The following is a 23,101-nucleotide window of genomic DNA, read 5'->3' as shown; positions in this document are numbered from 1 at the left end:
CCTCTCCCCATTACTGGTCACCAAGAAAGGTTTTATGCTAATAATTATTTTGAGTAATTACAAATAGTGTCCACTGCCTTTAAGTTTCAGAAAACACCCCAAAGTGTTTCAACTTGTGAATTGACATACAGGTTTTTCATACTGAAAATATTTCGAGTCATCAATTTTTTTTAAGTGTCTTTCAAATTTCTATCAAAAATTTACAGACAAGGCAGGTAAATTTAAACATAAGGTTTTGATGGAAATTTGAGTGTAATTAAAAAACAAATAATTTAAAAACATCTGATAAATCAACTCAAATAGTTTCATTGTAAGCCTGCATATACATGTGGATACATTTTGGGATTATTTGAGCGACTTGAAAAAACAAACATTGACAAAACTACTAACGTGACAGATGGAAAGTGGAACAACATTTTTGTGTTCCTGTAAAATCCAACCGTAGATTTTAAATAATTTGATTACCATAAAGAGAAAATATAAATTAAAACAATTAATGCTCTTCAAACTTTATAAAAAGTTACGCATCACCGCGAGTTAAAACCCTCGGAGTATAATTGAAAAGTATCTTCCTCAAGACAGCCCATCTTTGGCTGTTCAGTTGGTAAAGTGGACACCAGTTCGAATCCCACCGGGGGCACTATGTGGATTGGGTTTTCAGTCCCTACCTGACAGCGTGTGTTTCCCTGGAGTAATCATCTCATGCCCTTCCCACATCTAAAACTGAAACTTCCTTCTTTGTCTTCTCTCCATGTTTCTCGGCTAGGTTAGAACTAACATTTGTTGTTTTTGTTTAGAGTCCTCGGCTTCACAACAAAAATTGAACGAAATGAAGTATTTTGAAACACATTAATTTGGTATAATACACAGTATTTGGCAACCTTTCAGAATTAAAATGGTAAAAAATTATACAATTGTTGCACACTTTTTGATGATGTACACAAATATTCAGAGGGACTTTTGACAGCTCAACCATGATATTGAATATTCACATTTAAAACGTTGCGAGGTCAATTCATTATGATCAACTTGATTTAAAGGCAGTGGACACTATTGGTAATTGTCAAAGACTAGCCTTCACAGTTGGTGTATCGCAACATATTCATAAAATAACTAACCTGTGAAAATTTGAGCTCAATCGGTCATCGAAGTTGCGAGATAATAATGAGAAAAAAACACCCTTGTCACACGAAGTTTTGTGCGTTTAGATGGTTGACTTCGAGACCTCAAGTTCTAAATCTGAGGTCTCGAAATCAAATTCGTGGAAAATTACTTCTTTCTCGAAAACTATGGCCTTTCAGAGGGAGCCGTTTCTCACAATGTTTTATACCACCAACCTCTCCCTATTACTCGTCACCAAGAAGGGTTTTATGCTAATAATTATTTTGAGTAATTACCAAGTGTCCACTGCCTTTAAACAAAAGTAAACTACAGAGGCAAAATACACATGAAACCTGTCAAAATGTCATCAAATTAGGTGTTAACATTTTTGATAAGACAAAAACAGGCTTCATGTACATGTATTGTTTTTTTTATAATAAAAAATTGCCTTCTGACATTTGTTGCAACTACTTTTCCCCCATTTAAAACAATATCACTTAACTGTTGGGAGGGGGTGGGGGAATGTGATCTTATTATAACTTCATATCAACCTGTCAGACCCAATGGTGACTAAAGCCAACATCAGGTCGACCTTGCGTCAACAAAAAAACAGTCGGCGACTGACTTTTCAGGATCACACCATTGGGAACCTTTCAGTCGGCTATTATTTACAACCTTAGCGTAACTGCGATAATTTTATGACAATCTGAAACAGTCGCCTCTCGAAAAATTTAACAGACACAAGAATAGAACAATTTAAACTTGTACGGCGTGATCCCAACGGTCGGGAACCAATCGCAGGCGCACGATTTCTCAGTTGTCGTGACCTGAGTATATTTTGTCTGTGCGTTGCCGACGGTTTGTTGCGGGCTCAAGAAAATTGCAGTCAACCTAAAGCCGGCTTTAAATCAATTGTACCCTACCCTGCTTGAGCCCTAATGTAGACTTTATTCAACCAAGATAGCACACACAAAAACACTAGCCAGAGCACAAATGCCATTTATTAAACAGAAATTGCAATGTTGACCTCTATACCCAAGCTCACTTTTGTTTGTAGGAAAGAGAAAGATCAGATATTTCTAATGATGGTAAAGTACAATCAGGTTGCTATATTGCAACTTCTTCAACATGGAGTAGAAAGATCTGAAATGCAAAACACCTACAGAGGGCCGTAGTTGAATATTAAAAAAGTGCTTTGATTCACAGAACAAACTGAGGAAACAAAGACCAAGAACTTGAAATTGTTCTTATACTGATTTATATGACTTTTGGATTAAATGAAGGGAAAATCAATAAATCAGACATTTTCTATTACATATCATCCTCTAAAATTAAATCTTCCAGGTAATAACAGAGTTTGCAAATTTGACATTTGAACACAAGCTTTCTTCTGTGTAAGAATGTGTGCTTGTTGCTCGAGAAAGGTTGTTTATGTCAAAACAATTCAGTAAATAGAGAGGGAAAAAACACCCGATTCAGACAAGCACTCCAGAGTTGCACCAAACCAAATACATAAGGAGCAACTCATGGTCGACCAAATAAAATTTTGGTTTCGGACAGGCAAACTTAACATAGGTGAGGCTCATGACAAGATGACGTCTAAAACCAAGACGCTCCAGAGTCATACCGAACTACTGCAACAGCTAATCTTTTGCCTTTCTGAGCCTCTGTTTCAGCAGATGTCAAACTGTTCATGAACTTAATTCAAATTCAAACATTTGGCTCGGCGAAATTTAGAGCGCCTGTCTGAACTGGGTGTCAGCGCCAAAAGCTGGTATTCATAATAATCAATTTTATTAGTCGACACCTTCCTTTATTTTCCAAGTGGAGACACCAAGTCACTATTTATCTACACACTCCTTCATAAGGTTGCTTTGTAGAGCTTTATACGCATCCATTTTTAGTTTTGTCAAATTCCTCTGACTTTTTGGCCCTTTGACCTTTGACCTAGTCTTCCAAGAAGAAGTACTGACCACTCCTCTTCTGGTCTGTGTCTTTGACTGAGTTCATCTTATTGATGCGAGGCCTGAAGTTGTTGGGATCACGCCTGAACGTGATCTGAAGAGCCTTTAAGAAGCAGTTCATTCCGTGCAGGAGAGATTGAGGACTGGAATAAACAAAAAAACAATGCAGAAATTTGTACATTTATTTCAACATTGGACTCTGATTTTACGTACTAATTTTTAAAATACCATGTACTTTTTCGCTTTCCTAGATTTGCGGGAATGTAAGGAACAGAGGGATAAAGTTCTGGGGAAAGTAAACTAAAGATTTCTTTAAGGTTATCATATTTATAATGTTCTCAAAACAACCACACATTGTCGTCCAGAAATTTTAATAAATATAGTTATGTATATCTCTTTTTTGTGTGTAATGTTTCTTTATAAAATACTTGTTCTTGTAGATCCAAGTACTTCGTACTCAACTGTTGGACTCAGTACTCAGAAATCAGAGCTCAATTTCATAGAGCTGCTTGGGCACAAAATCAAGCTTAACACTTTTTTGCCAAGGACAAATTGACAAGAAGACTTGGAGTACTTACGAATTAGCTCTTGTCTTAATAGAAGGCAGACCATCAAAGACAATGACACGATCAGCAAGGTAGGTAGCCATGATGAAATCGTGCTCAACGACAAATCCAGTCTTCTTGGCATGAAGGATAAACCTAGGATGAATAAAATTAAGCTCAGTATTGTGATTAAATTGCGGACCAATTTTTTGTTCTGCATATAAACTCAAATTAAAACATCTTCTCAAACCTGTACAAAATTCTGCCGACAAGATTACTTTTAATATTTGTATAACACATTTAACACCACAATTAACCCCTCATTACAAACAGGATAAAATACCAACCCAGAAGAATTATAGGAAAAACCCTACGGGGAAAACCACTGCAATCAGGTAGGGACTGAAAACCAAATCAAAATTATGAGCTCTTGTTCAAAGTGGGAATCAAACCGGGGTCCACAGAGGTACAAGGCAGGGAAAGAAACCACTGAACCAACCCAATTCCCAAATAATTTCAACATAAGAATACCTGCCCTATGACCTGGTATACTGACCTCTTGATGACCTTAGCGGCTATAAGACGCTGCTCGGAGTCCAAGTAAGCAGAGGGCTCGTCAATAAGGTAAACATCGGCTGGTTTACCGAGACAAAGCGTCAGGGCAACTCGCTGCAACTCTCCACCAGACAGGTTGCAAACCTAGAAACAGAAAACCATGAATGAATTAAACCATTCTCTCCATTACTATTATTATATATAACCCCCCCCCCCCATCAAACCTCATCAAGTAAAAATTAATAAATTATTCATAATATAGGTTTTCTCGGTCAATTTCGGAAAATGAGCAGCCAATTTAACCACCAGCCTATTCTATTTCGCATGAAATTGAATGCTACTGAAAAGGGTCATTTGATTTCTTTTTAAGACTAGTCAAATGTACCTTTACGTCATTCGATTTAATAAAATAATCATTCAATTTAATGATTGATCGAAGCTGCATTCAAATTCGACGGAAATTTTTTTGAGCTCAGGGTATTAATTAGCATGGGCTAATTAAACATAGGGTGGTATCAGAGAAGCATATTGGTCTGAATAAGTAACGACATGTTTATAAATCTTATTGGTAATCTCTATTTCAAGACTTTCAGCCTCACCTCTTGATCAAAGATGCTCTCAATCTGAAGTGGTTTCATGACGTCAGCGATGAACTGTGGATGCACGTAAGCATCTCGGATCTTATCATGAAGAAGTTGTCTTACAGTCCCATGAGCTTTAGGACTGATCTTCTGTGGTTTGTAACTGATGTTAAGCTGTGGTACATCCTCTGTAGAGGAAAAATCAACAACTCAAATATTAAGATGTGCAACAAAACAACAGAAAGGCAAGTAGGATTTGAAACTTTGCATGGTGGGAGTATAATTAGGTGAGGTTTTTCGCTATGTCACCATTTGTAAATCTATTTTGAATAGTGTTGGTTCTGAAAAGAACTGGGCCCAATTTCATGGCTCTGCTTACCTTAAGCACAGAATCGGCGCTTACGGAAACAGGGAATTCTGTGCTACTGGCAAGCATATTTCACGGATTAGCGACGAATTTTGGCTTCTGCACGTGCGTACTCCGTGTTACTAGGCATTCTACGCTTACAAAGCTAGCGCAGAAATTCGGCGCTTGCACATAAGCGGGGAATCGTGATCGTAGGCGTAGAATTCGGCGGTAAAGAGAGCCATGAAATTGGGCCCTGGTGGTTGACAACTCAACATTTTGATCAGCATGCTCTGATCATCTTCATGATGCCATGATGGTTTATTCGATTCAATTTTTGAGGCATAAAAAGCGCTATCTTTTTTCATAACCACAATACTTCAAAGTGAAATGATTTTCAAAATAGCACTATGGAAAGCTGCTGTACTTTGAACCGAATAATTTTTATTGGCTATAATTTTTAGGGAGTGATTACCAAACTGTGAGAAACCTACCTGAACCATCGTCTGGTCGCAGTCTCCCAGCCAGCATACGGATAAACGTCGTCTTGCCTGTTCCATTCTCCCCGAGCATGACCAAGATTTCCGAATCAGTAAACTCTCCAGGATCGATGTCAAGATGGAAGTCACCTGTTAGTATTTGTGAAAATAAAAAGTATTAACTTTTTTTTAATAAACATTGACTTTTGACCTGTTGACTTTACAATAATAATTATCATAACTAGGCCAACATTCATAAACCTTTTTGGAATTCCAATATCACTAAGGGTTATTGAGCTCTTAAAAATACACAAAATCTAGGAAGCATAATTTACTTTGTATGATAAACAAGACTCTGGCAAACTGGTACAAACTGTTTGGTTATATAACCTATTTTCAGACCTCGTTTACTTTACAGGTGGCGTCAAAGGTTACATAAAAATATAAATAATAATAAGTTATTGAATTTATTTTGTTTTGTCACAATCTAGAACATCTCTCTGGACTTGTTTTCCACTGAGCCTCAGAAGATTCTCTGTATGGGTATTTGAGCATTAAAACCTGTTAATTTCCACATTTTCGTTTCTTTCACATGTTACAAAATTGTTATGTGGAAACCTATCATTCACAACAATTTTAAAATACATTGACTATTGACCTATTGACCGTACAATAATAATTATCATAACTAGGCCTACATTAATAAACATTTTTAATAAACATTGACTATTGACCTATTGACTTTACAATAATAATTATCATAACTAGGCCTACATTAATAAACATTTTTAATAAACATTGACTATTGACCTATTGACTTTACAATAATAATTATCATAACTAGGCCTACATTAATAAACATTTTTAATAAACATTGACTATTGACCTATTGACTTTACAATAATAATTATCATAACTAGGCCTACATTAATAAAAAACTTTTAATAAACATTGACTATTGACCTATTGACTTTACAATAATAATTATCATAACTAGGCCTACATTAATAAACATTTTTAATAAACATTGACTATTGACCTATTGACTTTACAATAATAATTATCATAACTAGGCCTACATTAATAAAAAACTTTTAATAAACATTGACTATTGACCTATTGACTTTACAATAATAATTATCATAACTAGGCCTACATTAATAAACACTTTTAATAAACATTGACTATTGACCTATTGACTTTACAATAATAATTATCATAATTAGGCCTACATTAATAAAAAACTTTTAATAAACATTGACTATTGACCTATTGACTTTACAATAATAATTATCATAACTAGGCCTACATTAATAAACACTTTTGGAATTCCAATATCACTACGAGTTATTGAGCTCTTAAAAATACACAAAAGCTAGGAAGCATAATTTACTTTGAATAATAAACAATTTTAAATATAGATAACTCTGGCCAATTGGTACAAACTGCTTGGTTATGTAACCTATTTTCAGACCTTGCGTACTTTACAGGTGGCGTCAAAGGTTACATACAAATATAAATAATAATAATTTGTTGAATTTATATTGCGCTCTCTCCAAGACCAGCCTGTTTGAGGGCGCATAACAGTAAAAAAGAACATGTGAAAATTACAAAAAAAAACAGTTTAAGAAAAAGTAGACCAGTAAAAATAATGACAATGATTGACAAATAGGTCCATGAACACCATAATACAGTAAAAAACAATGCAACTTAGGTACAAAAAAGCATTTACCAATTTCAAAATAAAATTTAAACTAAAACAAACAAACCGACAGATACAAAATACACTGTGCATCATCAAATGCTTTTTTTAAAAGGAAAGTTTTAAGTTGGGATTTAAAAAGTAGAATATGAGGCTGTCTGACATACAACAAGTAATGAATTTCCTGTCAAAACGAATTCTTTGAAATAACAGCATTTCTTACCTAACGTCTTAGACATCTTGGGGTATTTGTAGCGACACATCCTCTTGACCTCTTCGTCATCTGCCGTTTCCGATACTTTGAAGACGAGAGAAGATTCTCGGAAGCGCAAATTCTCAGTCGGAACGAAGCCATCCAGGAATATATTAATACCTGTTCACAAAGAAAAACAACCACCAGAAAAAAAGTTCAGCTTTATTCGGTCTTAGGTACCTTCTCTGAAGGATTATTTCAAGAAAGTGTGTATGCCAGCATTTTTGTGTGTATGCTTGAAGCCATTCAGAGTAATCAATGTTTGAAGGCAGTGGACACTATTGGTAATTGCTCAGAATAAAATAATTATCAGCAAACAACTTTACTTGGTAACGAGTAATGGAGAGCTTTTGATAGTATAAAACATTGTGAGAAACAGGTCCCTCTGACGTAATGTAGTTTTCAAGAAAAAAGTAATTTTCAACAATTTTGATTTTGAGACCTCAGATTTCGAAATCAAGCATCTGAAAGCACACAACTTCTTGACAAGGGTGTTTTTTCTTTCATTATTACCTCGCAACTTGGACGACCAATGGAGTTTAAATTTTTAACAGCTTTGTTATGTTATGCATATGTTGAGATACACCAAGTGAGAAGACAGTTCTTTGACAATTACCAATAGTGTCTAGTGTCTTTAAAAATGTTCATATTTTTTTTTCATTCAGAGGGGCCTACCTTCCCTGACACCAAAGGGCATAGTGACGACACCATAGACACCAGGCATTCCATACAGACAACAGATGAAATCAGAGAGGTAGTCCAGTACACTCAAATCGTGTTCTACCACGATGATGTACCTGTAATATACACAATTAAAGAGTCAACAGATTGTGTAAGTATAGCACGCCTTCAAACTTTATAGACCCCTTGCATACGATGTCACAAGACCCAAACAGTGCCCTCGCTGAACGATTAATGAAGACCTATCAATGGCCGAGAGTTATGCGCAGCAAGTACACAAGTGTTAGTTTTAATTGCTTGGCCTCAAGGATGACGGCGAATACAAAGGGTCCATCGGGATCATGTCGGTTAATAAATAATAACGATAATACTAAATTTGTACATAGACCTTGTAACCTTTTTGTGACCTCATGACCTTGTTTTTTTTCTTTTTTTCAGACCGGCGCCTTTGAATGTTTCAAAGATATAGCGCGCCGTTAAAAAGTGATGTGATATTATTATTATTGTTATTTCCACACAAATTCATGAAAAATAACAGCTGTTTTTGTTTTGAGATGTGTCCCCTTTCTTCATATAAAAAGTTTACAAAAATTAGACAGTGCAATGTCCATAAAATATCAGATGGGCTGTGTACAAACGGTGCCTGCAGCAAGTCTAGGCTCAGTGGCTCTTTTTGAAACATGTGATGATGATACAGGTGTAGTTAACATAGTGCAGAATAGAAAATAATGCTTAATTGATTATGACAAAGTTCCACACAGATACTTACTTGTCCAGGTGGAGCAATGATCGGATCGTAGAAGCAGCTTTGATACGTTGCTTGACGTCAAGGTAACTAGACGGCTCGTCAAACATGTAACTGTAAACAAGATCGAGAATTTGTTTAAATAGTTCACATCTTAATTCAGTCCAAAGGAAATATTTAATAAAACCTTGAACATCATGTGCATGTATAAAAGAAGCAATTACTAGTTAAAATAAATAAATGTAATCAATCTAATATACAAAATATAATTATAAACAGGTAGCAAGTAAAGACAAAATGGCCGAGACTTGACTCGAACCCTGACTTGAAAAAAAAGCTCAAACATCATGTACATGCATGTATAAAAGAAGCAATCAAAAGTTAAAATAAGTAAGATGTAGTCTAAGTAGATACACAACATGATTATAAACATGTAAAGAGCAAAGACAAAATTGGTCAATACTGGACTCGAACTAAGCTTGGGCGGTTCCAGAAATTTGGGGCTCGGTTCCGGTTCCGAAAAAAAGCTCGGTTCTGAGACATACCCGGTTCCAATTCAATATAAAACATAAGCCGCCCGTCCCGAGCTCACACACACACAATTGAGCCGATCTATTTTAACTGAAAATAACCAAGTTAATCAGACATCGGTCCCGAGCTCACACACACACAATTGGAGCCGATCTATTTTTAACGAAAATACCAGAATACCCACCCCAAGTCAATCAGACATCGTGCCACCGAGCACCTATTCTCCCTGCATTTAAACATGTCTTTGATTTAGCCGGCAGTACTTCCGTTGTGTAGCAGTACGTCCGTAGTGCAGTACGTCCGTAGTGCAGTACGTCCGTAGTGCAGTACGTCGTAGTGCAGTACGTCCGTAGTGCAGTACGTCCGTAGTGCAGTACGTCCGTAGTGCAGTACGTCCGTAGTGCATGCAGTGTGTCGTCTCTGTACATACAAGTGTACATGCCTGTACATGCCTGTACATGCATACAGTACTGTGTGTTTTGTGCATGGGGCAAGCTTTTATGAATATGGATATATCGGCAGCCAATCACAACGTGCTGTCTATTTGGACTTTGGACTTTGGACTCTGTACATGTACATGTACATGTACATGTATATGCATAAGATATACATGTATAGATGCCTATGCATTGGAGGGGGCTGTGCACTGTGTATGCAGCCACACGTGATAGTTGATACTCATGTCGGCTTGAAGCCTTTGCACACTGTATCTGCGGTCACCGCTTTCAACATCGAGCCTCAATTTCTAGAGCACCTTCGTCGCAGGATCAGCTCCACAGAGCCTTTTATAGTTGGGACTCGGTCTTTTTAAAATCGGAACCGACAAAAGCAGGTACCCGGTTCCACAGAAGAGTGGAACCGCCGGTCCGGTTTTCAATTTGGAACCGGGTAGAACCGGGTAACCGAAGGAACCGCCCAAGCTTAACTCGAACCCTGACTTGAATAAAAACTTGATCATTAATTACATACAAGTCAAGAAAAAGCGATCAAGAAATAAAATCAATAAATTTAATCAAAATATATACAAAAATATGCAGTTAGCGAACAAAGAAAACAAGGCCGGGAAGGGCTCAAACCCCGACTTGAAAAAAAGCTCAAACATCATTCACGCATGCATAAAAGAAGCAATCAAGAAAAGTTAGTAGATATAAAACATGATTATAAACAGGTAGCGAGCCAAGACAAAGTGGCAGAGACTGGACACGAACCCTGACCTAAATAAAACCTCAAACATCATGTATAAAATAAGCAACCAAGAGTTAAAATCAGTATATGTTTTCAAAGTAGATATAAAACATGATAAGAAAAAGGTAGCGAGCAAAGACAAAGTTGGTCAATACTGGACTCGCACCCCGACTTGAGTAAAACCTTGATCATTATTTACATACAAGTCAAGAAAAAAAGCAATCAAGAAATAAAATGAATAAATTGAATCAGAATGTAAATACAATATAAGCAAGCAGGTAGCGAGTAAAGACAAAAACAAAATGGCCGAGACTGGACTCGAACCCGGATTTGAATAAAATCTTGAACATCACCTACATACATGTGAATTAGAAGTCATAGAGAGATAAAATGAATAAATGTAAACAATATACATAAAATAAGGTAACGAGCAAAGACTAAATTGGCCGATGCTGGACTCAAACAAAACTTGGGGGGGGGGGGGGGGGGCTGTTGTTCAACTTACATATCAGCCCTCTGTATACATACAACAGCACAAGCAAAACGCTGCAGCTCTCCACCAGATAGATCTTCCACATTTCGATTCCTTACTTTCATCAAATCTACAGAAAAACCAAAAAGAAAACCACAATTTTAATAATTAAGTATTGCCAATATTTGACAACTAAGGTTTTGCATCTCTAAGTTTATTTTCCTAAATTTGTTAAAGGAACTTGTCACTTCTGGTTAAACATTTAACAGTTCCTATCGATTTCTTATTCAAACTATGAGCCAATCTGTAAAAGCACCAACTCACTTTCCTGGATCGACCAGGATTAAAAACAGAACACTATAGCTATTCTTCACAGTCACAAAATTACAAGCCACAGGCAGGGGGCAGCGTACAAAGCAAAATGTTTAGCAAATTGTAGGGGATTGAAATAACATATTACATAATAATAGGGTATTAAGTTAGTACAGTGATAACTTCTCTCACCAAGTTGTTGACAGATGTGCTCCTGAGTCTCTGTCTCATCTTTTTTGTCTAGTAGTGACTGAACAGTACCCTGAAAGAAACCAAACAAATCAAGATGTAAACCATCTAAGAAAGACTTGACCCTGAACACTTATCGGGGTAGAGTAGAGGGTTAACTCCTGTGTTTCTAAGTTCACACATCAAGCACCATTGTTGACAGGTTTTCCTCAGGCTTGCAAGCTACATTGATTAAAAGTACACTTGTGAGGTAGCATTGGTCTTTGTTTCCAGAAATAAATAACAATAATAATAGCACAGTCTATTACTTGTGACAACTTAAAAATCCAGCAATATAATAGATGTTAATTTTGCATTGGGGATAAAGATTATAATTTGTTTTACCCTTAAACCGATTTGTATTAAGCACTGTACTTTCCGAAGTTCTGTTGAAAAACCACCACAGACAAATCACTTGGTTGGGACTCAAACCCAAGACCTTTAAATTGCTAAAGCTGATGTCTAGACCATTGAACTGTCCCAGCCAGTGGCTAGAGGCAGTATAAGGATTCAAACTGGATAGGACTTAGACTGCCTCTAGCCACTGGGCTAGTTTGGTGGTCTAGTGGTAAGACATCTGCTTTAGCAATGCATGGGTTCCAATTCCACCCAAGTAGTGTGTCAGTGGTTCTGTTCATAGAACTCAGGAAAGCACCGAGTATACAGTGCTTAAAGGGAAGGTACACGTTTGGTAATTACTCAAAACATATATTAACTTAAAAACTGACTTGGTAACGAGCATTGGAGAGCTGTTGATAGTATAAAACATTGTGGGAAACGTCTCCCTCTGAAGTAACGTAGTTTTTGAGAAAAAGGTAATTTCTCACTAAAATAATAAAAGACTTCTAGCTAGAAGTCTTTTATTCTTATCTGAAAGCACACAAATTCGTCCAACAAGGGTGTTGACCAATTGAGCCCAAATTTTCACAGGCTTGATATTTTGTGGTTATGATGGAATACACCAAGTGAGAAGACTCGTCTTTGACAATTACAAATCGTGTACCCTCCCTTTAATACACTTTGGTGTAAGGGTAAAAAAAAAACAATTCTATACAATTACTTTTGTTTTTTTACCCATACACCGATGATTGTTAGCACTGTATACTCAGTACTTTCCCAAGTCCTGTGAAAATCCTGTGAAAATATATCACAGGCACATTTCTCTGGTAGGAGTCAAACTATCTTACCAACTAGACTACCGAGATTGCCTGGTAGCTAGAGACACTGCTCTGGAATTGCAAAGGTCGTGGGTTTGAATCCCACCAGAGTGATATGCCTGTGAAATATTTCACAGGACTCGGGAAAGTACTTAGCATACAAACATCGGTGTTTGGGTAAAAATTGTTATTATTATTATTCTTTATCCCCGACGCAAATTTAAAATCTATTATAATTCTATACTCAAAGTATATTCAAGAAAAAACAAAATTCACCCAAAAACTAATTCTCCTGAAAAAAAACTTTTTAATTTGACATACTCTTACCTTGACTGCCTTGGGAATTTGATCGACATACTGAGGCTTAATGATGGCTTTAAGATTGTCCTCTAAGATTTTGGTGAAGTAGTTCTGAAGCTCGGAGCCTCGGAAGTAGATCAGGATTTTCTGCCAGTCAGGTGCACCCTGTTCAACAAACAAATCTTTGATTTCATTTTTGGGTTTTAATCATTTTTTGTTAATAGTAAAGTTAAAGGGAATGTATACTTTTGGTAATCACTCTTAAAGGGTATATGTACTTTTTCCTAACAAAAACACAATGTCCACAAATTTACATTAAACTTACACAGTTTGATGATTATGATAGTAGAAAGCTTCCCTTGAAATTTTACTTTTACTGAGGTGCTGTAGTTTTTGAGAAATGAGTAAAAGTACTAATTTTCGTCTCAGTTTTAGCATGTAAAAACAAATTAACCAGTTACGCTATGGTTTTGGTTTAATATCATAACTGGTTAAGGGGATTTTACCTGCTAAAATCATTTTGGTCTCATGAGACCAAAATGATTTTGTGACTTGTTTTTACTCATTTCTCAAAAACTACACAACTTTAGTTAGTAATATTTGAAGGGAAGCTTTCCACTATCATTATCTTCAAACCCTGTAAGTTTAATGTAAATCTGTGGACATTTTTAAAAAGTACCCAAATCCTTTAAAATTAATACCAGTAAAAACTGTATCTAGCTTTGGAAAGTGAAAACAATTTTGAGAAACATTTCACTTCGGAGTAATGTGGAGATGTCAAAAGATATATGTTTTTATGCCCAAAAATTTTAATCTTAAAAGCGTTACTATCAGTAACGCTTCTTAGATTGTGCATTGCCATAGGGATTATTTTCCAGCATGGACAGATTTGCTACCGATTTTTTTCATAATCTAAAAAAAAGCGACCACCTTTCGAAATGAAATGTGCACATGACTCCAACTGATCATAATGTCTTTGGATTAAAATTTTGGTACAGAGGATACAGAAGGATTTTTTTTAGAAAGTTTGAGTGATAATTGCATTTATATCTCAGAAAATAAGAAATTTTAACACTGTTTAAAAAACAAACAGAGATGTAACGGTAGGCCAAGGCCAAATTTCATAGTGCTGCTTAAGCAGAAAATACTGCGTAACAATTACTTGTCTGCTAAGCAGAATTGAGCAGGATACCAGTCACAAATTGTACATGTGAAATTTAGGTGGTAACCATACTCTGGTTTGCATACTTTTGTTGTGCTCAGCTACTTTTTGTGCTTCAGTAGCTCTAAGAAATCTGGCCCTGGGGTGACCTTTTCTAAGATATCCCCCGTTTGAAGATGAAAAAAAAACAGAGGAAATATCCTGAATAATACTCACATCAAAGAGGCCCAGGTTGGGCTTCAGTTTTCCAGCCAGGATCTTCAGAGCTGTTGATTTGCCGATTCCATTGGTTCCAACCAAACCCAACACCTCACCAGGTCTCGGTATCGGTAACCTGATGGTGGAAGAACACAAGATTGACATGCTTTAAAGGCAGTGGACACTATGGGTAATTACTCAAAATAATTATTGGCATAAAACCTTTCTTGGTGACGAGTAATGGGGAGAGGTCGATGGTATAAAACATTGTGAGAAACGACTCCCTCTGAAGTGCCATAGTTTTGGAGAAAGAAGTAATTTTCCCCGAATATGATTTCAAGACCTCAGATTTAGAACTTGAGTTCTCGAAATCAACCATCTAAATGCACACAACTTCATGTGACAAGGGTTATTTTTCTTTCATTATTATCTCGCAACTCCGATGACCGATTGAACTCAAATTTTCACAGGTTTGTTATTTTATGCAAATGTTGAGATACACCAACTGTGAAGGCTAGTCTTTGACAATTACCAATAGTGTCCACTGCCTTTAATCATAATAACAAATATTTTAATATTAAAATAATAATGAATATTTATATTACCCATAATAAGCTGCTCAAAGCCCATGAAAAGAAAAGGACATTAATATAGAAAGGAGAAACAGACAAGAGGGAAGAGGGAACAGTAAGATGAAGGGAAAGCAAAGGAAAAAAAGACTACTGAAAAGCTGTTTGAAACAAATGAAATTTCAATCCGTCTTTAAATGTGTCCACGGTGTTAAGGCCCAATCATACATGCCCTGTAAACGACAACGAAAACCAGAATGTTAACAATGCACGCCCTCGATTAGCTAAATGAGCGTGGACGTATTCTGCATGGAGCTATTCAACCAATAGAATGCGTTCTCTTTGCGTCGTGATCGTTATCGTTTTCGTTATCGCTGCAGTGTGACTTGGCCTTGCGTGAGGGTAACTGATTCCAAAGGAACGACTCAGCATGTGTAAAGGACATGTCCCCCAGTTTTAAAAGCACATATCTTGTGTGGATATACATTTATGTTTCTTGTCACTTTAATTTTAGCACTGTACCCTTTATTGTCACAAGGAACAATTTGTTGACTCGCCCAGTGGACAAGTAAAGAAAAGATAAGACTTGCCAACCCCTTCAAAAGTAAATTTGCAAAAGATGGAGATTATAAAAGTAAGATTTGAGAACAAAAGGAATTTTTTTTTAAGTCCGGAAGTCGGGAGAATCTCATCTCTTCTGTAGGTTCCATCCCATTGATGACCTCTGACCTTGTGACCTCATACTTTAAATGACCCCTTACCTGTGTAACTTGAAGGAGTTTGCGCTGTATCGATGTGTGGTGTCCTTTTCAAGATTACTAGGTAGGTTAATGATGGTAATAGCCTCAAACGGACATTTCTGTCAAAGTTTCAAACAGAGTCATGGAAAGAGTTTAGTTTTAATGCAACTTGCTAGGAATGATTTTCAGTCGATTTAATCAACAAATTCAAATTCAAATCATAGGTCACTTTTCTTTTTTTTCAAGAAAGTTATCTGCTTTCATGTGAGGTAATGCATGAAAGAAATCAGCCAATAATAAGTGTTAATTAAATAAAAGTTACTTATTTTCTTTTTGTTTAAATATTGAAAAAATGATTCTCTTTAAAGGCAGTGGACACTATTGGTAATTACTCAAAATAATTATTAGCATAAAAACTTACTTGGTAACGAGTAATGGGGAGAGGTTGATAGTATAAAACATTGTAAGAAACGGCTCCCTCTGAAGTAACATAGTTTTTGAGGAAGAAGTAATTTTCCACGAATTTAATTTTGAGACCTCAGATTTAGAATCTGAGGTCTCGAAATCAAGCATCTGAAAGCACACAACTTCATGTGACAAGGGTGTTTTTTCTTTCATTGTTATCTTGCAACTTCGACGACCGATTGAGCTCAAAATTTTCACAAGTTTGTTATTTTATGCATATGTTGAGATACACTAAGTGAGAAGACTGAAAAGTGAGAAGTCTTTGACAATTACTAATAGTGTCCAGTGTCTTTAAGCACCTTCATTACTTGATTGGTAGGTACATGCACTATGCAAACTTTGGTATTAATATTATTGTTCAATCACATCCTACTGGATTTTTTACATTTTGATGATTTTGATTAAAAAAAACAAGAACATAAGTCACTAATTTAAAGAAAATTAGCCAAAAAGTTTTTAAAATATAAGTAAATTTACCTTAACACAGATACCACATCCTATACACAGTGGTTCAGATATGAATGCAATTTTATCAGAAGGCACTACCTCAATGCAGAGTTTACCTAAAATGGAACAGAGAAATGAATAAGTGTTGTCATAATTTTGTTGTAATGTGAAATAATAAATATTTCAATTAAGTTGTGTTTTCAAGGCACTGGAAAATAATGTGTGATCGGTTTTCCACAATTTTCTCGTGTCCCAGACCAGATGGCAGATTGATCTCAATTTTCTACATGTTTGTCAGTTTAAGTATTTTATTGTGGACACTTTTGTTATCATAAAATTAGCATAAAAACTTACTTAGGAACAAGCAATGGAGAGCTGTTGATAGTGTAAAATATTATGAGAAACGGCTCCCTCTGAAGTAACATAGTTCTTGAGAAAGAAGTAATTTCTCAGTAAAATATTTGAATTTACTTCGAGACCTCAAGTGCGAGGTCTGGGAATCAGCACTTCATGTGACAGGAGTGTTTTGTTTCTTCCATTATTATCTGGCAACTTCGACGACCAATTGAGTTAAGATTTTCACAGGTTTGTTATTTTGTGCATGTTGAAATACACTAAGTGAGAAGAATGGTCTTTGACAATTTAATTACCAAAGGTGTGCAGTGCCGTTTAAGCATGATAACAACTTTGTTAACTGCCAAAGGCACCAGTTTTCCCACTTTAAATGACTCAATGTGTACGTATGAAACAAACCTGTGAAAAGTTAGGCCTAATGAATTAAGCATTTTACTAAAGCTACATTTGTATACACAAATAACGACCTACCCATTCTTACAACTGGACATGACTTCTTGCATTCCTGGCGACATCTTTTGGGTTTGCATTTGTCGTTGCTGACAACGGCTATTCGAATTAGTTTTTTGTCTGACATTGTGGGTCAGTTTCAGTCAATCCACTTCCACAAGAATTTAGGTGTTTTTCCTGTTGCCAGAGAAAAAAAGAGAATAAATTAGTCTATAGACGATGTGACCTCTGACGTCACGCGAAAATCATAACATGATTTGCGTGCATACCGCCGGGCAAAACCTTTGTGTTTTGGCAGCCCGCTAGAAAGTGCATGTAATCTTACCATGACTACGCGTCTTTTTGCCTGGCGAAACATGACGTACACAGTGTTTTGTCAACAGAAGGCAGTTTGAATGTAAACATAGGTCACATCGTCTATAGTTGATGGGGTAATAAATATGGTAAGTTTGTTTCCCTGGCCAAATCTTGGATGTGCCACTTTGGTGGGCAATGTCACAGTGCGTTATTCAGTGATGTGTGCATTTTAGGCAACCCGGCGTAAACCTATTGCCCACCAAAATGAACAGCGTGGCACAGTTGCCGCGTGTGACCTGCATGCAAGGGGTCAATAGTTGTAGTAACAACGTTTGGATCAAAGCATGGTGGTGTTTCTCATCTCACATAGGGTTTAACATAAGGGTCATACAACCACATTCTAATGGGAAATGGAAATTTTGGTCAGTCTCTGCAAGATTTTGTCAATTTTTTCTCTTATTTTGTTGCCGTCTCAATGATATTTCAGTGTTCTTAATTGATTCAGTTACACATTGAAGATCTTTAAAATGTGTGTCAATGTTTTGTTAAAGTGGTTAAGTTGAGCAAATATGGGGAAAAGTTTCCGTATCCTGTCATAATTTGTGTGTTTGATATGAAATCAAATAGTATTTAATTTACTGAAATGAGGTATTCCTTTTTGTAAAAAAGGGGTGAACAAGTGGTGGCAGGATACGGAAAATTTTCTAAATACATGTATGGTCACTAGTAAAATTGCATGTGAAGCTAGAGGATCTTGAAACCTTCAGTGTGCGACCATCAGATGGAGGGATTCAATTTTTAACACAACTATTTTATTTAATAAACTAGTCCCAGTCCTGGTGGTAGATGTGATAACGTAACCATGTAGGTAGCGTAACCCGGCTGTCGGGAGGAGGGTTCGTTATCGCAACTATCCTGGTGGTACACTATCACTCAGTTGAGGCGCAGTTTGTGCCCTTCTCCCAAACTTCATTATAATCAAATTTAGAAAAGGAAAGGTATTTCGATTGTCTGTCTGTAGAAATTAATGCCGTCGAAAACAAAAAATATGCAACTGCTTTATTTGTTTACATGGTGGTTCAATTCAATTCAATCGTTATGTTTTTCTAGGTAAAAAAATAAGAATAATTATTTATTTAGTGCAACTATATGTCAAAGACCACCAAGGACAGATCTAGAAAATAAATCATGAAAATATAAATGAAAATAATATAATATAATGGATACAGAGCAAACCAATACGGCGGCATTTACAGTCAGAAAGGCTAGCTGTTTTCAAATTCCTGACAAACAAAACAAAATAATAAACGTTAGAGCCCATTATACACATGTGAGTTCAGACCTGCAAACTACGGCCGTTGTAATCACACGCTCGCGACAAACAACGCAAAGCGAGTTCCGACCTGCAATAAGCGACAACCCCATAACCCACGCACCGCCCGATTACGAATACAGTGCCACTTGCGCGCGTCTGTTGCATAGTCTGGTACCTGCTGTCTGATTTGTCCGTTATGCGATCAACAAAGTCTGTCAAATTTCCCCTTTTTGGGGTTCCGGGGTACTCTTGGGCAGAGTGAAGTGGGTATATGACAACAACTGATATTTATCACTATCTATATTTAATTCCGGCTGGTTACATTACATATTTTAGAAAAACAGTGTATTATATTTTGAGTTCCGGCAGATCAGGCAGATCAGGCAATTCCGGATTTTACCCACACCCGTCCAATTATCCTATTTTTAATAAAAAATATTTCAGATTTTTCCAAGGGGCAAAAATATACCCTGGCAGGAAATCAGACTAGGAAGGAAGAAATTATTATTTTTTAGTTTTACGGAACTGGTCAGTATCTTCATGGAGGTAGAAATAGATCTTTATTCAACAAACAGTATACAACAACGGTGAGTTCACTTCACTAATTATAATCATATATATCCTCCCCTTACCAGTTTTCACACTATTATGCCTTTTTCTTTGAATTGGGAAAAAAATTACGATGCCTTATATCAACAGATGCCCTAATTATCTTCTTTTGTTAATATGAAGTATGCAAACATATATTAAAACTTGATGGACATTGAAATGTTCACACTACACACAGATCTTCAATGACTTCGACTGGCCCCATTTGTTTTGAATTTTTCCTGTTTTCACGGCAAACGAGAAAGAATGGTTTCCCGGTGAAGCCATACATGGAAGAAACATCTGCAGTGACTACAAGTGTTCTTTGAGACTCCGTGTATGACTCTATAGCCAGCAGTTGTCTTCATTTTATTCAAAATATTTTTTTATTAAATTTTAAAAATTACCATGGTAACTTGCCAAAAAAAATCATAATAATAATAATAATAAAAGTGTGAATAATTACTGGCTTTCAAATCTGATTTTTGTTTATTTTAAAAACAAATTATTTCTTAATATTTATAATAAAGCGTATAAATAACCAGTGATAATTGAATCAACAAGCTGATGTTTAAATTTTAATATTAATAATAATATTGATATGAGGGTTAAAAAATAAAAATCTCAAAAAATATTAGAAAATGATATAAGGCACATGGCTTCTTTAAGGCTCTGTATTTTTTTCCCAGAATGCTCAGCAAAATATTCAGTCACATGATTTGATCATCGTGAATTGTGAATTGAAATAGTGTTTGATATGAAACCTTTTCGGTGGGCAAATATTATTATATGGCCTCAAAATTATGACATATTTTTGTACCTTGTATAAATGCCTAAAATACCAAACTTTTTGCATTTACAAGTGCAAATAACCAGTGGAGTCTTACGTGTTTCTAAGTTTTGGTCAAGGGAGAGGAGACTCTTTGCTTGGAAAATAAAACCACACAATTGTTATCTAGGGACTGTTTACATCGCGCACAGAGAGGTAAAACATTTGCCACGATTTTAGGGACACCTCGAAAACAGGACCATCTACGATATGATTTAATAAATTTAACAACATTAAAAATAAAAAAAATAAACAGCAAATGATTTATATTATCGTTCAAGTTTATCCTGACTGCAGTGCCACTGTCTCTATTCCGACTGCACTACCATCACACATGCCCAACTCATGACTTCTAAGTTCCAGTCATGCCAGAACACGTACGTACAGAGAGTACTCCGGCGCCGCGGTATATCATCTCGGATTCTTGCTTTTCATTCACGACGTATAGAAATGGGAACCAAAGACAGGAATCTCCCTTTGAATTACTCAAAATAACTGTCTGATAAGTCAGACAATATTTAGTACAATAATAAACATGACAAAAGAATCCAAACAGATAAATACTTGCCTTGAAATCTACCGTATGGATTGAAGAATACAAATCGGAATGGCGGGTTTCACGACATGTACAATGTCAATTTCACATGTGTGTTGCAATTAGAAGGACGCCCTCTGTTGAACGACGACTATCACTGCCATGTGTTATTGCGCAATAATACCGCATAATCATTGTTTACATTACAACTCTGAAATTGTTTTCACTAATACAGATACTTGTTGGATAAAAAAAAACTTTTAGCTGAAATTTTACTAATTGAATTTCTGTCAACTACTTTACCCCCCCCAACAAACATATTTCATGATTCATGATTCCATCACACAAAACTTGAGAGGTGTTTTTTTTTTTATAAACATTGCTGTTCCTGCTGTTTATAAATGACCTTCCTGACTGTGTCTCACAAGGCACAACAGCCAGATTATTTGCAGATGACTGTATCCTGTATCGTAACATCAAGACAGAGGAAGATGCATCTATATTGCAGCAGGACCTAGACCAACTTCAGCAATGGGAGAGTGACTGGAAAATGGAGTTCCACCCAAAGAAGTGCCAGGTTATCCATGTCACCAACAAAAGGAAGTTCATCAAGCAAACATACACAATTCACAACCACACTCTGGAAGAAGTCGACTCTGCAAAATATCTTGGGGTGAACATTCACAAAACCCTAAGCTGGAATAATCACATCAACAGCATCACCAACAAAGCAAATTCCATAAGGGCTTTTCTGCAGCGCAACATAAACCAGTGTCCCAGGAAAACAAAGGAGCTGTGCTACAAGACCCTAGTGCGCCCTATTGTAGAGTACTCCAGCATCATATGGGACCCCCAGACAGCTAGCTACACCCACAAGTTAGAAATGGTGCAGCGACGCTATGCACGCTTTGTGCTTGGAGACTACCGAACAACAAGTAGTGTAACTGCCATGATCAGCCAACTTCAGTGGACCACACTTCAAGAACGGCGTGCACAGGCTAAGGCAGTTATGATGTATAAGATTGTGAATAACCTGGTTGACGTCCCACACACATTTCTGGCACCATGCACCGTTTCTCTGAGGGGTCATTCTTACAAATACATGATACCATTCACCAGGACAGGGGTCTTCACACAGTCATTTTTTCCCAATAGCATTAGCATATGGAACAATCTCCTGGTAGACCTGATCAACTGTACAACTCTTGCTAGTTTTAAGCAGGGTGTACAGTCAGTCCAGCTCCGCTAGGTCAGCCTGAGCTGTTTTTAGCCGCACGTTCACTGTTCACCCACCTGCACTGTATATGTCTACACCCTCGCATGCACACAACTACCACAGTACACAATACACCAGATGGTGGACTGTACTTTCACGGAAGAAGAAGAAGTTGAGTTTGTAAATGATACAACCATAGAGGAAGGATACAACCAGTGAAAATAAATAGCACAAATATTACCCAATGGTCAGAGTTGCTATGAAACCCTGAAACCACTGTAGAGCGAAACATTGACAAAATGTCGTCTTCAGACGTGATGGAAGGGAAAGCCCCCCAAAAATAGGGAAAGCCAAGGCAATTAGGTAGACTGAAAAATAAGCCAAAATGCAAGGTGCCAGTCAGCAGGGTTCCAGCAAGGGTCACAGAGGGTAGAAAGGCAGGGAGAAAATATACCTGAATGCCCGCTGAGATACAGGAGCAATGATCAGCCGTCGATTTCACAAAACTCTTCCTAACTTAAGACTATAATCTAAGAACTTAAGATGAGTCCCAACCCTGCACTGCAGCATGCAAACCTTAAGATTAATCTTAAGTTAGGACGAGTTACTCGTCTTAACTCGAGATAAGACGAGTCCTAACTCTTTGTGAAACCGACGGCAGCATTAGTGCCAAAGGCACTGCTGCCGCACTTATTGAGTTCTCTTACTGAGATTCTTTTGGTCATCAAGAGATGGTGTAGAATTTCATGTAAGTGGCCACTGGTTTCCCCCACCCCACCTTCTCCCCCCTCTGCCCCAG

At 36.7% G+C, this 23,101-nt stretch overlaps 1 protein-coding gene across 1 annotated transcript; it reads right to left on the bottom strand.

Annotated features, from left to right (window-relative positions):
* Positions 1 to 1,355: 1,355 nt before the first annotated feature.
* Positions 1,356 to 21,195, bottom strand: LOC117293506 (ATP-binding cassette sub-family E member 1-like). The gene is made up of 16 exons (XM_033775851.1): positions 21,120 to 21,195; positions 17,544 to 17,699; positions 16,749 to 16,834; positions 15,828 to 15,925; positions 14,516 to 14,633; positions 13,165 to 13,302; positions 11,645 to 11,714; positions 11,174 to 11,270; positions 8,977 to 9,066; positions 8,202 to 8,323; positions 7,497 to 7,646; positions 5,587 to 5,721; positions 4,765 to 4,934; positions 4,167 to 4,309; positions 3,644 to 3,766; positions 1,356 to 3,208 (listed from the first exon to the last, which is right to left on the bottom strand). Exons 2-16 carry the CDS (start codon positions 17,647 to 17,649, stop codon positions 3,049 to 3,051), a joined length of 1,806 nt encoding a protein of 601 aa, XP_033631742.1. The 5' UTR covers positions 17,650 to 17,699; positions 21,120 to 21,195; the 3' UTR covers positions 1,356 to 3,048.
* Between the last annotated feature and the right edge of the window lie 1,906 nt (positions 21,196 to 23,101).

The sequence above is a fragment of the Asterias rubens genome, chromosome 8 (assembly GCF_902459465.1).
Source record: "Asterias rubens chromosome 8, eAstRub1.3, whole genome shotgun sequence".
In the NCBI taxonomy this organism is placed as follows: domain Eukaryota; kingdom Metazoa; phylum Echinodermata; class Asteroidea; order Forcipulatida; family Asteriidae; genus Asterias; species Asterias rubens.
This window is presented reverse-complemented; position numbering and strand designations above follow the sequence as displayed.